Source organism: Nicotiana tabacum, chromosome 22 (assembly GCF_000715075.1).
Source record: "Nicotiana tabacum cultivar K326 chromosome 22, ASM71507v2, whole genome shotgun sequence".
Lineage (NCBI taxonomy): Eukaryota > Viridiplantae > Streptophyta > Magnoliopsida > Solanales > Solanaceae > Nicotiana > Nicotiana tabacum.
In genome coordinates, this window is record NC_134101.1 from 20025104 (window position 1) to 20039807 (window position 14704).

The following is a 14704-nucleotide window of genomic DNA, read 5'->3' on the forward strand; positions in this document are numbered from 1 at the left end:
ATATCTTGGTTCAAACATAAGCGCATAAACATGAATAACCTTAACTATATGGAGCCATTTATAATAAGCACATAACTTGCATTAAATACCGAACAAATTTTGTCTATTCATCTCTTTTGTTGCTTGATGAACGTTATAGGAACAAACTAAAGCTCTATAAATTCAATATCCTTCTCTAATCTCTACATATTAGGGTTAATCTTGATTCGTACTCATGTTAATTTCATCATAAACTACAATAACCCAAGAGTGTCAACGGTGATAAATATATCAATCAATGTGGCCAAGAAGTATTTATCAGCATAATGGAGAAAATCTTTTTGTATCTTAATTTATATTTTCCATTGCATTGCACAAACCATAGCATCAATTTTTTGCAAGCTTATGATAAAGAGTTGGGAATACCCAAATGCCAAGTCTTATCCAAATCCCCCTCCTTCATATATTCATCTTGTGCTTATTAATCTAAATGGTAGGTGTAGATGTCAAACCCCAACATAAGACGGCTTTAGTTTTAAAAAAAACATATGGTTTGTTCTTCCATAGCCTGCATATGTAAAAGCTTCTTCTTTTTTGTTTGGGTAAGAAAGGCGATATAATATATTGTTAGACTATATTAGTATCAGCATATGTTGTAGAGTGTCTAAATTGCCTGAAGAGCTAAAATATTATAAGAACTAGGAGAAATTGTTCGTTGATAGGATGGCAAAATAGACATGAGAGGATTAGCTAGCTAGGTTAATAAAAGTATTGTAATATCTTTTCGCAAGAAAATTAACAATTGCAATTTGTTCCCCTAGTATATATAATAGCTTGAATATCATAGAAATATTTATTTTACAATGCTTTCGTGAGATCATTCTATCAAGAATATTGTTGTATATATCGTTTAACTTATCACTTAGCAAGTATTATATGTTTGCATAAAGTTAATTAATTACTTTTACATTAGTTACTTGAAAACTTATCTTATGGACATTTATTATGTTCACAATTGTATTTGGTTATTAAATTTGAAGTAGGAAAATAAAGAGAAATTTACTAGAAAAAGCATCCAAATCCGTTATCTTCTAAAGCAAACTTCAGACACAAGTCACCCCACCCGACATCACACCCCTATTACCCCCACACATATACACAAAAAAACACACATAAAACGAAATAAGACATTTCCACCAACTAATACTTACTATAAAATTAATAATTTCCACAACAAACATCACCTCTCTTTTCTATATATTTCAATACTTAGCCGCCCTCCAACTCCTTTCCTTTTATTTTCTCACCATAACTGCAATTACAAGAGCTTTTCGAGATGTTGAACAGGATTAAAAACACAACAATATTAGTCTTGCTACTTTTTCTTCTTCTTCTTATCTTTATGGCTGATAATCACCATGCAAATGCAGCAAAGAACTCACAACTTTTTAATGTTAAGCCATTGACTAATTCCCACAATAATTCTCCTCACAAATCATTTTCTCAGTCTTTGCCAAAAGGAATCCCTATTCCACCTTCTGCTCCTTCCAAAAGGCACAATGGTATCAACCTCTAAAGCTTCCAATAGCGCGCGTGCCATGAGAAATTGAAGGGAAAATTAATTAGTAGCTAAGAGGAAAAAAGAAAAGATTTCCCTTCAATATCTTTGAAGTTTCTTCAGTTGTACATGGTTCACTAGTGAGTATACATTTATATTATATATTTTTTATCTTTGTTCTTTTTACCCCTAATGCTTCAGATAAGCATTTTGTGGACTTACTTCTAAGTTTTGTAAAGAGAGACCCATATTTCTAGAACCCATTGATTTTCTTGGTTCGGGTTCTTCATATATATAGTTAAAATCTAGATCAATTCAACCATTGTATGGGTATGGAATGATTAACTCCAATAACAGCAGAATTTACCCCTGGCTATAATTTATATGTGGTTCACTTCTCTCATGCATGAAGTTTTATTTTTCATTTTTGTTTTTTGTTTTTTTTTTTGCTCTTAAGAGTACTTCACTTCTTTTTGTTATGTTTAATTTCCTCCTCTTTCTTTAAATATTTCAACTTGTGACATGAAAATTTAGTAACACAAGTCATCAGCACAAGAGGTCTCAAACAAGAAGGAAATTGAACCCAACTACTATTTGACTTCTTCTTTAACAAAACTGAAGAAGAAGTCATGAAAAGCGATGCCTTTTCTTGGTGTGTGTGTTGGTGGGGGGGGGGGGGGGAGGAGTAGAAGAAAGGGTCCAAAAAAATCATCATGTTAATAAGAAAATAAAATGAAATAATACCGGAGCAGTAGTCTCCAAAGTTTGGAAATTATAATTAAAAAATGCTTAATTCCATGAGTCAATATCTATTCGACGGAACTCCAAAAGTAACAAAACTTAAGTAGAAAATCCCTTTATATTTAATTCTGCCATTTCAAGTTACATCATGCTACGGGTGGTTGTATGAGCAGCTATTGAAGTTGTACCTTTTGCGCGAAATTAGCCTGTTTAGTCCATTGGCTTTAATAATCTTAAATATTTCATAATTGTTCTGCTTTTAAATACCTTATTGTCAAAGGTCGTTCAATAAAAAAAAACAGAATGTCAAAGGTCGTTCAATAAAAATTGAAAATTGGTTTTAGGAAGACAGAAAATTTCCAATATGGTTGGTACATAGTACGTGCATACATAATTAATTTAATGCCTTGCTCGCGTAATTAAGAAACTTCTGTTGAAAATTGCAATGTGGACTTTGGAGCTGAAATTAATCTAATTAACAAATCATAATGCATAGATCAAACAACTTTATACCTTGTTTGGCCAGCTTCTAAAATTAGCTTATTTTAAAAGTACTTTTAAAAAAAAATGCTTTTAGTGAGTAGCAATTTGTGTTTGATTAATTAATTTAAAAAATACTTTTAAGCAGCAATTAGTGTTTGACCAAGTTTTTTTGAAAAGTACTTACGTTTTAGTTTATTTCTCAAAATTGCTTTTAGGAAGAAACTATTTTTCTATTTCTCAAAAACTATTTCTGCTTCTACTCAAAAACACCTTTTTTTTCATTCTAAAAGTTTGACCAAATACCTTAACATTTGGTTTTAAAAAAAACAATTTTGGCTTAAAAAAGCTTGGTAAAAAAGGCTTTAGACGACTGCTAATGCTATATGTGACTTCATCGAAATTTGTGTTTTTGCATTTTTCGAATATAGAAAGCTAGTCCAAAGAACTTCATATTTGGATAGCTGTTTAGTGTTAGTTAACTATAAGAGTTTTGTTCATTTTACTCGTGACAATTCGAAATTTGACCTATAAATCAAAATTTGGAGTAAACGTTCTCTCACTGAAATGGCAAAACTTTGAGAAATGGCATAGTAGTTTGAGTTGCGAGCTATTCCAACCATAGCTGGATGTGATCTTAAGCGTTGAACAGCATAAATACCATAATAAAATATCTAGATCAGACCAGCTAATGAAATGTTTAACTGATTAATTTCTGGTTAATTAACTGAATTGATATGAAAGTTGAAACCCGAGAAAATTACGAAAAATTTGACTTACTTGACTAAACTGTTGACCTAGCAATTGCGGAAGTAGAACTAGCAATAAACACTTAATTAAACAATAAAAAAGGTCTTGTATGGCCACTTACAATTTGAACAGAAAAAAATAGCATTTTCGGATATCGTATGTTAAGTTATTTTCAGATCTGTTATATGTACAATAATTTAAGTGTACTCAAATTCCAGAATCATACCGTATTTCAGTACCAAATACGGTATGGTATTTGGTACCTAATTAAATTCGGTATGGTTCGATTTTTCTCCTTTTGGTTTCGGTTTGTTCGGTTCGGTAACTTCGGTTTATTCGGTTTGAATATTAACTAGCTCATAGAGTCATAGACTGTAATATTCTTAATTAAAGTACTCAAAAGTACAAAACTAAAAACGTTTGTTGACAAAAGTTTTGTCCAAAACCAGCAAATATCAACCCAAAGAGAGAAAACTGTACAAAACTTGCTTAGAGTTAATTGACGAATTTGGAGAATAAAGGAAAGTAAAATTGTAGATTTTTTACATTTATATTATAATTAATAATATGTGCATTGTGTAATATAATATATATTTCGGTACGGTATCGATATTTCGGTATTTCATTTTAAAATACCAAATACCATACCTAATACCATTTTTTTTTTAAACTTAAACCAAATACCTTACCGAATACCAAATACAAAAATTTTCTATTTCAGTACGATAATTCGCTATTTACCAAATTATGCATAACCCTACTACTACTACGTACCTTTTCACCTTTTTCTTATCATTTGGTATCACCTTATTGGATAATGTACAAGTAAAACATTACTTTAACTCAAATATTAAAAAGAGATCAAGCGAACTTCGTGGTAAAAATTGTATGGGCGCCTTGTTTGGTCGCCCTCATACCCACTTTTTATTTTATTTTTAATTAGTATCCAAAGTTTAAATAACTTTAGTCCTTTTTTTCCTCCTTCTTCTTCTTTTATGTGAAAATAAAGGTGACAGTGAATTTATATGATGTTTGTAAGCATATTTTAAGGTGGTTTATAGTGATTATAGTGATGAGCTGTTGTGACGCTTTATATTTTACTACTGCTTAGGATTTCTTCTTTCTATTTTTCTTAATTGCAAAATGAGTTTGTTAGATTTATTTTTGTTTTGATAAATTGATGATTAGAATTTGTTCTTGATGATATTTGGAGGCTATGTTTCAAATTTGAGCTCATTTGGAATAGATTTAGGTGTTAAATCGTATATTGGATTGTTAAAATTCGAAACAAATTTATGTTTCTGGGCAATTTGTATTTCAAACTTATTTGGCCTTAAGTGCATGAAAACATTGATTGCATTTCAGACATATTTGACCTTAAGTGCATCTGTAATCTATTCACTTCATATTTGGCCTTAAGTGCATGAAAACATTGGTTGCATTTCAAACCTAGTTGGCCTTAAGTGTATATGAAGTACATTTTTTCACTTTAGACCTGCTTGACCTTAACTACATGAAAATAATTATTGTACTTCAGACTTATTTGGCCGTAAGTCATCTTAAGTGCAATTTTTGCACTTTAGACTTAATTGGCCTCAAGTCCATTGCGCTTCAGATTTTTTTTGTTTTTTTTTAAACTTCAGACCCAATAAGTCTGAAGTTGATCCTTAAGTTGATAGGCTTGTAATATTTTTTACAAAGTGGGTATAACTTCAATTATAATCCTAAAACTGGGTATAGATGCAAATGCCCCAATTTCGTGCACCGGTACATGGGCTTATGATCCAACAAAGCCATACGTATACGCTTGATTTCAGAGTTTAACAGCTTAATAGAACAATTATATTTTTCTTTATTCTATATATCTAATTAATTCTATCTCCTTAAATTTATGTGTAAGGTTTTCAATGATGAGGAAATAAAGTTTTAATGCTCATCTTAATTTTTTTTCCCCCTTTCTTGGATTAGGAGGAAGGAGAAGAAAGAAAAGTTCGGTATGAATAAATTTTTTTACTCGTACCATATAAGGTACCAGCTAATTACTTTGTTCTTATTTTTCTTGAAAAAGACTAAGAGGGTGTTTGGATTGGTTTATTTTAAGTGCTTATTGACTTTTAAACATCTTTTTAGTTTTTATGGTATTTGACAATTAGTAAAAAAATGTTTAAAACACTTACTTTTAGGCATGAAAAGTACAAAAATAAGCCAAAAGCCAAAAGTTGGGTATTACCAACTTATGACTTTTGGCTTTTAGATGAGAAGCTACTTTTTAAAAGCCAATCCAAACACCTTCTAAGTTTTGCTTCTCTCTTTTTTTTCTTTTTTGGGAATTTATTCTTTAAATTCTACTTATCATTTCTACTATTCTTTAATCATGTTTTTTACTATTCATTCAAGCCAAATTAAAGCGTTGTAGATACAAGATTGAGGTGATAACTCCTTAACTCATATGTTAAGCCTATCATTTTCAATTTATAGGTAATGTTGTTTATTTGGGCAACAAATAACGGACGGTCATTAATGAGAACATGTGGAAGGATTGCAAACTGACCTCTAAATGGATAAAATGAAAGTCCAGTACCAACGACTTTCGTACGAACTGTTTCTATGAGGTTGACTCATTCAATAGCATTTGACCATTTCATGTGCCATGGCTTTTGGTCTGCGCCTTCTTATACTTTTTTTTTTAAAATTCCCTTCTACATGTTCCCTCTTATTTTAATTCTGAACTTTTGAAATTAGTATCAATAATTCCTTTTTCTCCAATTAATCTAATAGTCTCAGTTGAATTCGATGTTTCTAGTCCCATTTATTATAAATAATTACCTGCAATTATAACCTGATTGTATAAAAAAGATTTAAATCTTAATATATAAAAGTTTAACTCATTCGCATACCGTACATATAATTTGAAGCTTTCAGCAAAATAGTTGCACAACAAATGAACTAACACCAGGAAATAGAATTGAACTTACTACTGTTCGCATAAGAAGTTACTAGCTAGTATTATTATTTCATTAGTACCTACAAATGTGTATTGAACATTAGTACATCACAACTGTAAATTCATTTGTCCCCAAATTTGCAGCTTCTACTATAGCAATATATAGGACTACTTATGTAATAGGGTTGAAGCCCTAGCTTATAGCCTCAACCTTAAGTCCAATGCGGAGCCTGAATAAGTAGAAGAATAGGAAGACAAAGAATCATATTGATCTTCACCTGATATTAATGTAACAGGAGGAGGAAAGTTTAGATCCAAATTAGTAGTAATATGATCATGTGCATTAGGGTTTAGAATAAGAGGAGCTTGGGTTAATCCTGAACCTGAACCTGATGCGAAACAACCTTTAACATTTTTGTGACTAGCCTTGTGTCCACCTAAAGCCTGATGTGATCCAAACACCTTCTTACAACTTGAACACTCGAATTGACAACACTTGGCTATACCTACTCCTGAAAAAGAAGCTGAAGGCTCTGCTGATGCATCCACATTAATCAGGTTGTCCTTCACAACATTCTCAGGTTCGTCGTTATCATCAGGTTTTGGTCCGCCATTGGCTAATAGTAACAAGCACGAAGCAATGTCGTGGTCCTCGTCTGTCATTATCATATGGGGAAGTGATTTGGGGGCTTGTGAAGAGACTTCATTTTGTCTAGGGCTAAATTCTGGAGCAGAAGTAGAAGAGTCAGCGTTGTGTCGCCTGAAATTAGGAGGGGGGTTAATGCCGCGCCACTGGCGTTCAGGATGACAACGCATGTGACCAAAAAGGGCTTTCAATGACCAAAATTTCTTGCCACACTCAGTACAAGGCCGAGTAATTTTTGGTGCACTTGGGTCTGGAGGCTTTTTGGTACATTTAGGCTTAACAACTCCAGAACAAGTAGGCTTTGTAATTGGGAATGAGTTACCAATCTTGAGGAATCTACTTCTTTTCTTCTTGGGATTATTGTGGGGTTGGTAACTTACACTTGTGACATGTGTAGTAGAGTCAAACATGGGTAATATTGATGGTTTTTCTTCTTCTATTTGAGGTTGACGAAAAGCAAGAGATTGATAGGAATTGGAACTAGTGCTAGCATGGTGTTCCATATCTCTATTTGGTCTGTAAGATGTGCATAAGGAGAAGAAGATTGACCAAAAAAGTTCGAAGAAAATGGCTAGGTTTCCTTATGTAGACAGTTTGTGGGAGAAAATGAGAGCGGTTACCTCTCTACTGTCAGAGAATTACGGTGGGGCGGTTCCAATTTTTACCACACAAAATCCAATTATACCCTTACTTTATCTCCAAGGATCAAAAGCCTTAATATTAATATCACAAATCGGAAATGGATAAGCACGTCTCCCACTGTCTCCTAAACATTTTCAAACACAACAAACGGTAAAGGTTCAACTGCTTTTGCTCACAATCCTGCGGGGTACGAAGTTACCTCCACTGTGCATAATCTTAAATTAATTATGGTTTAAAAACATCATCCATGTGTTGAAAAGGAAAAAAATAGAAATGAACAAAAGAGGTGAGAAATAGAATTACTTTACCTTTAGAATTGTCAAATTCTTGTGAAGGTATTTTATGAAGAAACAGTGATATAAGTGTCGCAATAACCAATTGACTCCTTTAAAATTCCTTTCAAATTTAATGTGTCTAAAATAAATTTCGTTATCCTAAAAAGGAACCTATTAAATAAATTATAATCTACATAAAAATTTATACAGAGACTCATTTCTCTTATCATTGAACTGTTTCAAATTCTGTACTTCTTTAATAGAAATAAACTCGAGATCCGGCATCCCACATCAAAGAATCTGTAATTCATATTGTTAAATACTTGGTACGTTACAAGCTATTGAGCTGAACAACACTCACTCAATAACCTTTTGACAATCTACACACATTCTACATATCAATATTTACAAGGCCATCTACTTGATAAATTACAAACCAGACCAGTTCACCTTTGAGACTTTCAAGCCCTGCTGTTGAAGTTGAAGAAGCTAGATTGAGACTGCCCAGGGACAGTTTGGTTACTTGCAGTCGAACGGGGAATGTGCTGCTGCTGGTGTTGTGCATGGTGGTTACCACATTGAACAAAGGGCTGTGGTTGGGGAGGTAAATGAAGACGCATACCTCTATTTCCATTCGCAGCTGGAATTTGGCCTGCTTCAATCTTAAGCCGCTGCACTTCTTCCCTCAACGTTTCATTTAGAGCTGAAAGTTATTCACTTATATTTCAGTCCTATAGTTCTATTATCATATCAATATACTAAGCAAGCTCGGACAAGAAGGTGGAGAAACAAATAATGGCACTAACGAATACTAAAGTAGATGAGTCCACCAAAAAGGAAAAAAAGGAAGATCGTAAAGCTATGCAAGCAAATGATGCTATAACATATTCAATCAGAAAGATTTTGCCACGTAGGATTGGATGTCCACCTTGGACAAACTTAATAAAAGGAGGGTATATTTGAACCAATAGTATTACGGCAGGGGTATATTTAGACCCAAAGTATAACGAAGGGTATATTTAAACCTTTTCTAGAGGAGCCTTTGACATTGAGCTTAAAAATTCCTCTGGACAATAATTGACTCAGTCAGAAAGATTTTGTTTCAGTTTATCTAAACTTTCCAGTTCAGTTCTGTTCTCTCTGTGTGTGAGAGAAACAAATCCTGTTTTCTGGTTCTTTTAGAAGACCTGTTTAGGCAAAGAATAATGATTTTTCAGAACTACATTAAAACAAAGAGTTGAATATAGTAATATACTCCAAACTCAACAAAATTCTGAAGATAGAGCTAGACTCGATACAAAGAGCTGAAAATTTAAACCTACATTCAAACCCAGCTGAAGATTGAATATAGGAAGAGAGCCAACTGTAGTTCCACCATATATAATTATAAAATAGGTATTTGAAAAAAGATGTCTCCTCTGACATGGGTATAAAGGGTTGTGTAGGTGCGTGAAAGAGGAGGAAGACGTATGGGCGGAGGTGGATGGTGGAGACTCTGAGCATCAGAGATGACCGGTCTGAGGTGGAAGTGAAACACATAAGACAAAAAGAGAAAGGAGAAGAGATGGATAGCAGAGCACAAAAGTGACAGTAGTATACATTTGTTAAGAATAGCATTGTGTTTTACCAATCTCATTAGCTGGTCCAGTGAAACCCTTGTTTCTCTTTAAATGTGATTGCAGAAAACATAATCAGAATGTTTCTCAAGATGCTCTGTTTTTGGAGGATTTTTACAGAATTTTGTTTATTCTTAGACCCACCAGACACTCCTGCCCTTTTTCTTTGTTATATTAACTTTAATGCTCTTCCGTGCACAATTTTCTTTGAGACCAGACTATAAGCTTGAAAATTTATAGTATCAAATTATAGTAAAGGCATACCATCTCTAAGATGTGCTTGTTGTTCCAAAGCTTGCAACCGAAATTTGAGTTCTTTGTTTTCAGCAGCTATTCCAGAAGTGTCTCTCTGCATCAACAGACAAAAATAGCGTGAAAAGAGGGTTTAAAAGTTTTACATGTTTTACTTTGTGGAAATGACCCTCTGTTGGTTTTAGCAACAATGTGTTGGATCTCTTGAGAATGTTATATCCAGCAATATATTTATAATGCCAGCCAATACACATTTATAAAAACAAATATTGACAATAGCCTTTGTGGGCACACAGCAAATATGCATCATGTGGAAGTATCTTATTATATGTTAGTCCCGAAAAAGAAAATAAGAGCAAAGGGTTGAAAAGCACCATTAAGCCTTATGGCCAATAAATAGGTCAAAAATTGAGGTTGAACAGTAGCTCGCATGGTGTGAGCCCCTCATCCTTTACCATTTGGTGAGAGATCGAATCCCACCTATGTAAAATTACCCTCCCCTATCCCCTCCCCTCCCCCTAATAGTAATAAAATTAAAAAACAGGTCAAAATGGAAGCTTTACTAGTACAAACTAGATACTCATGATGCAGTTAAAGTAAAATACATACAAATCATTCGGACATCAAAAGAAGAAAACAGTAAGAGTAATAGAGTAGCATAATGATGCATTGTTAACAAGTGCAATGGTACAACTGCCGAGTATTAACATAGGTTCCACCAGAGTGTTGGTACTAGCAGCCACAATGAATTCTTCCTCTGATATTGGAAAAATGCTAGACCAAGATTAGACTGTGGAATAATTAACTTATGAAGACTATCCTAGACAAGAAATTTCGCTTTTTAGCACCATCGAGAGGTGCTTCCACTAGAAACACTTGATTGCAGGACAGACTAGTGGGTGAAAATGAAAAGGTAGAGTTACTGTTTGCACCAGCACTCTACAAACTTTCAAAGTGTAATGACCTAGACATAAGTAGTTTGAACAGCAAAAGATTGGAGTGACACTAAAACTTGAATGGCATGACAAACAAAGCTTGTTCCGCAGCTTCTTTCACAACATCTGAATTTGAGTTGAGGCCAATATATGATAGAAGCAACTGATAAATAATTACTTGGATATCTTATAAAGTGAATGCAAACCTAAGATGATAGAGCAATAGTAAATTCTAGACCCCAATGAAACAGTGCAAATTTCCAAATAAATGAACAGCAGTGATTGCATTCTTTACACATACCAGTTCTTAAAAATTAGAACACAACTTCATTTCAAAAAAATAAAAATTAGAACACAACAGAAGAGCTAACATGCAAACTAAAAATGTTGGCCATATCATTTTCATTGGGTACAAATTGTATAGAAGAGTCGACCAGCAGAAAAGATGCTTGAAACTTGAAAGAATATATGCAGAAGCTCCAGAAATATGGCAACTTTTCTGTCATAATGGGGTTAAAAAAGCCCCAATCTTGGTTTCCAAGTCATACAACAAGCCCATTTCTCACTTGTCAAAAAAAAAAAAAAACCCCAATTTTCCAGAACCAAAAGTCTCAATCTTTTCCACATTCAAGAATTCAATTGGAAGAGTGTTCAACCTATCAGTTCGAGTTACTTATTCAATAAGTTCTGTACAATGACTTACTCCACAAAAGAAAATTAGGTCATTATCATTGATCATACTTCTTTATCAGTTACTTCTTTATTTGATTGCAGAGACTATATGCACATTTTGGAGTTCTTCACTAAATGGGTTAGTCGATGTTAGGCTATTTAGTCTTAGCCAGCTAACTCCGTCTTTTCGTTTCGAAATGTTCCTCTGGGTAGTAATTTGATCGACCAATTGTTCGACCAGTAGTTTGAGGTGAAAATGACTTTTTCTTAAATATACAAACTCGGTGAAAGCAGAAAAAGAAACCATGTAAGAGTATGCAATTACTAACATATACAATCAAGATCAAAGGCATCAGGTGAATTCAGCAAATCATCACTTAGTTTAGACATCAAATAAAGCTGAGAGCCCTTGGTGATGCTGTGACTTTGACGGATACATACATTGTATTTAAGGTATGTTACTAAATACAAGAGGCTATTCAACATGTAAGATTACTTTAGACAACATAATTTCATAAAGTAAATGAATATCACACGTATATTTCTGAAAAAATTTCAGACCTGAAGAACTGTGATCTGTGCAGATAGAGTGGTGGCTTCAGTCTGCAGAGTCTGCACTTTCCTCTCTAGCTCACCAGTATAACGAGTTTTTCGCTCCTTAGAACGTGCAGCAGATTGTCTATTTGCTAGAATCCTGTAAAATTGCACGAAAAAATAACTCTATTTAAAGCTGAAGCTTGCAATTTGGTTTTAGAGTTCTTATCCAACAAAAGCATACTATTATTTTGAGAAAAGAAAAGAGAAGACCAAAAGTAAATGCTGCCATGAGATCTAATAAAGAAACAATGCAATTATGTCCTTTTGTAAGAAAACTTTCAAATTCCAACAACAATAACAACAACAACAACAACCCAGTGAAATCTCACAAGTGGGGTTTGGGGAGGGTAGTGAGTACGTAGACCTTACCCCTACCCCGAGGGAGTAGAGACGTTGTTTCCGAAAGACCCTCGGCTCAAGAAGACGAAAAGAGACAAATATATCAGTACCATCAACAGAAAATATAGAAATAATAACAGCGACATAAAAACCAGAAAATAGATGAAAAGCAATAACAATAACAAGTAAATAAGGCCATGTACTATGTACTATGGAAAACGGAAGAATAGTGTAAACACAACATTAACCAATAGCAATCTAAGACGAAACCCTATCATGCTAGCCTCACACCAAGTACGAAGTAGAAATTGCTCAACTACCTCCCCTAACCTACAACCCTATTGCTCGACCTCTATACCTTCCTATCAAGGGCCATGTCCTCGGAAATCTGAAGCCTCGCCATCTTTTGCCTGATCACCTCTCCCCAATACTTCTTAGGCCGCCCTCTACCTCTTCTCGTACCCGCCAAAGCCAACCGCTCACACCTCCTTACCAGGGCATCTGGGCTTCTCCTCCGCACGTGCCCGAACCATCTGAGCCTCGCTTCCCGCGTCTTGTCATCCATAGGAACCACGCCCACCTTGTCCCGAATAACTTCATTCTTAATCTTATCCATCCTAGTGTGCCCGCACATCCACCTCAACATCCTCAATTCAAATTCCAAAAGTTGAAAAAGATGCTTCGTACTTAATCAATGATTCCAAGTTTAATCTTCATTCACTAAACATTCAGCAGCTTAAAACATTACAGCCTCCTTCTATTTGGCTCGATATGAAGCTGTATCACCATGAAAGGTGCAATAGCATCTCTTTCTCAACACAGTAGCTTGACTTCTCTGTTAGGAGCTACTAGTTAGACTGCAATCAACTAGTTTGTTTTTTTCTTCTAATATGCAGATGAGAAAGAAAGCCAAAACCCAAGAACTGCAACTACCATCTACTTCATGAATCATAGCAAGTAAAAGACTTTATCGACAGCTGAAGTTATGCTATCTAGGCACTCCAAAGAAACAACAAATAACTTAAAAACCAAGACCTGCAAGTACCATCTGCTTTTCACCATTTTCTCACCATAAACCATTTCATAACGAATTTAACTGACCCAATTAAAGGTTTTAAAACACATTTTTCCTTAATCACTTCGGGAAAGAAAAAAACAAATTAAGCCCAAAATGATTCCAAATTCAAGCCTAAACCAAAAAATAAATAAATTACAACCTAAAATTCTAACAGTGCATTAAACGTAGAAAAAGTGGATAAAAAGAAAAAAGAAAAAAAAGATGTAACCTTTTGGCTCTCTTGGGATCAATCAGGGAGAGCTCAGCAAGCTTATCAGGAGCCATAGCCTTCTTCACAGAAAGCGATTCAGACTCAAAATCAAAAGACCCATCCATGGAATTGCTATGCCTATGACGTGGGCCACCACTCATCATCTTATTCTCCGCCGCCGCAGCACCAAAGTCCAGTCCATCGAAAAAATCAGCATCCACAGAGAGACTACGGTAGTGGGCCAGCGTCTTAGGGTTATTATCGGAAGGCCCAGCTGATAACGCCGGCCCAGTTGACGAAGAATCAGCCGAATTTGCAGGCTGCTGCTGCTGCTGCTGCTGCTGCATGAGTGACGGCGCCTGAACATCGAGGTTGAAGTCAGGAACGACGTCGTCTAAGAGGATGTCATCGTCGAAGTTTGGAAACCGGAAAAAGGTTTCGGATTGGGCCCGGCGATGACGTGACCCACGGGTCGGAGTATCCTGCATCTGGTCAAGATCAGTTTGACCTGAATGGAATTGGGCCTGAATTGGCTTTCCGGCGAACTTCGGGTCCATTCTTTTAAACTTCTGAACTATTGATTTGGAGGCGGAGGAGGAGAAGAAGAAGAAAAAGGTGGGGGTGGGACCCAGGGATTGGCAGTAGAAGCAACGAAGAAGAGTAACATGGGTATTTTGCTGGCGGGTTGAAAGATTAGTAGAGAGCTTACAGCAAGTCAGCGACAAGCTTCCACAAAATAAGGGGTAAGACTTGTCCAAAGGACAGGTATACTTTTAATTTTTACTTTTTTAATTCTTTGAGTTCTATCGGTCATAAAAAAACAAAATCTGATTACGAGAGAAATTTGTTTTGTCAAAGTAACAAGCTACCTTTGTTTAATCCCTTTTCTACCACCAAATGATGCTAATCAATAAAATCCTTTCCCTCTTAATTAAACTTAATTTGAGATATGAGAATGAACTCTTAATGGGGCTATTTTCCCTATTAATGATGTAAATTTGGACTAATCA

The 14704-nt window shown here is 34.8% G+C and overlaps 2 protein-coding genes across 2 annotated transcripts; both read right to left on the minus strand.

The window, feature by feature from the left end:
• Nucleotides 1-6650: 6650 nt before the first annotated feature.
• Nucleotides 6651-7674, minus strand: LOC107812389 (zinc finger protein ZAT2-like). The gene has a single exon (XM_075242718.1). It carries the CDS (start codon nucleotides 7599-7601, stop codon nucleotides 6651-6653), a length of 951 nt encoding a protein of 316 aa, XP_075098819.1. The 5' UTR covers nucleotides 7602-7674.
• Nucleotides 7675-8223: 549 nt separating this feature from the next.
• On the minus strand, nucleotides 8224-14405 carry LOC107812384 (transcription factor VIP1-like). Its single transcript, XM_075244312.1, has 4 exons — nucleotides 13713-14405; nucleotides 12052-12184; nucleotides 9896-9980; nucleotides 8224-8718 (listed from the first exon to the last, which is right to left on the minus strand). Exons 1-4 carry the CDS (start codon nucleotides 14249-14251, stop codon nucleotides 8477-8479), a joined length of 999 nt encoding a protein of 332 aa, XP_075100413.1. The 5' UTR covers nucleotides 14252-14405; the 3' UTR covers nucleotides 8224-8476.
• Nucleotides 14406-14704: the final 299 nt, after the last annotated feature.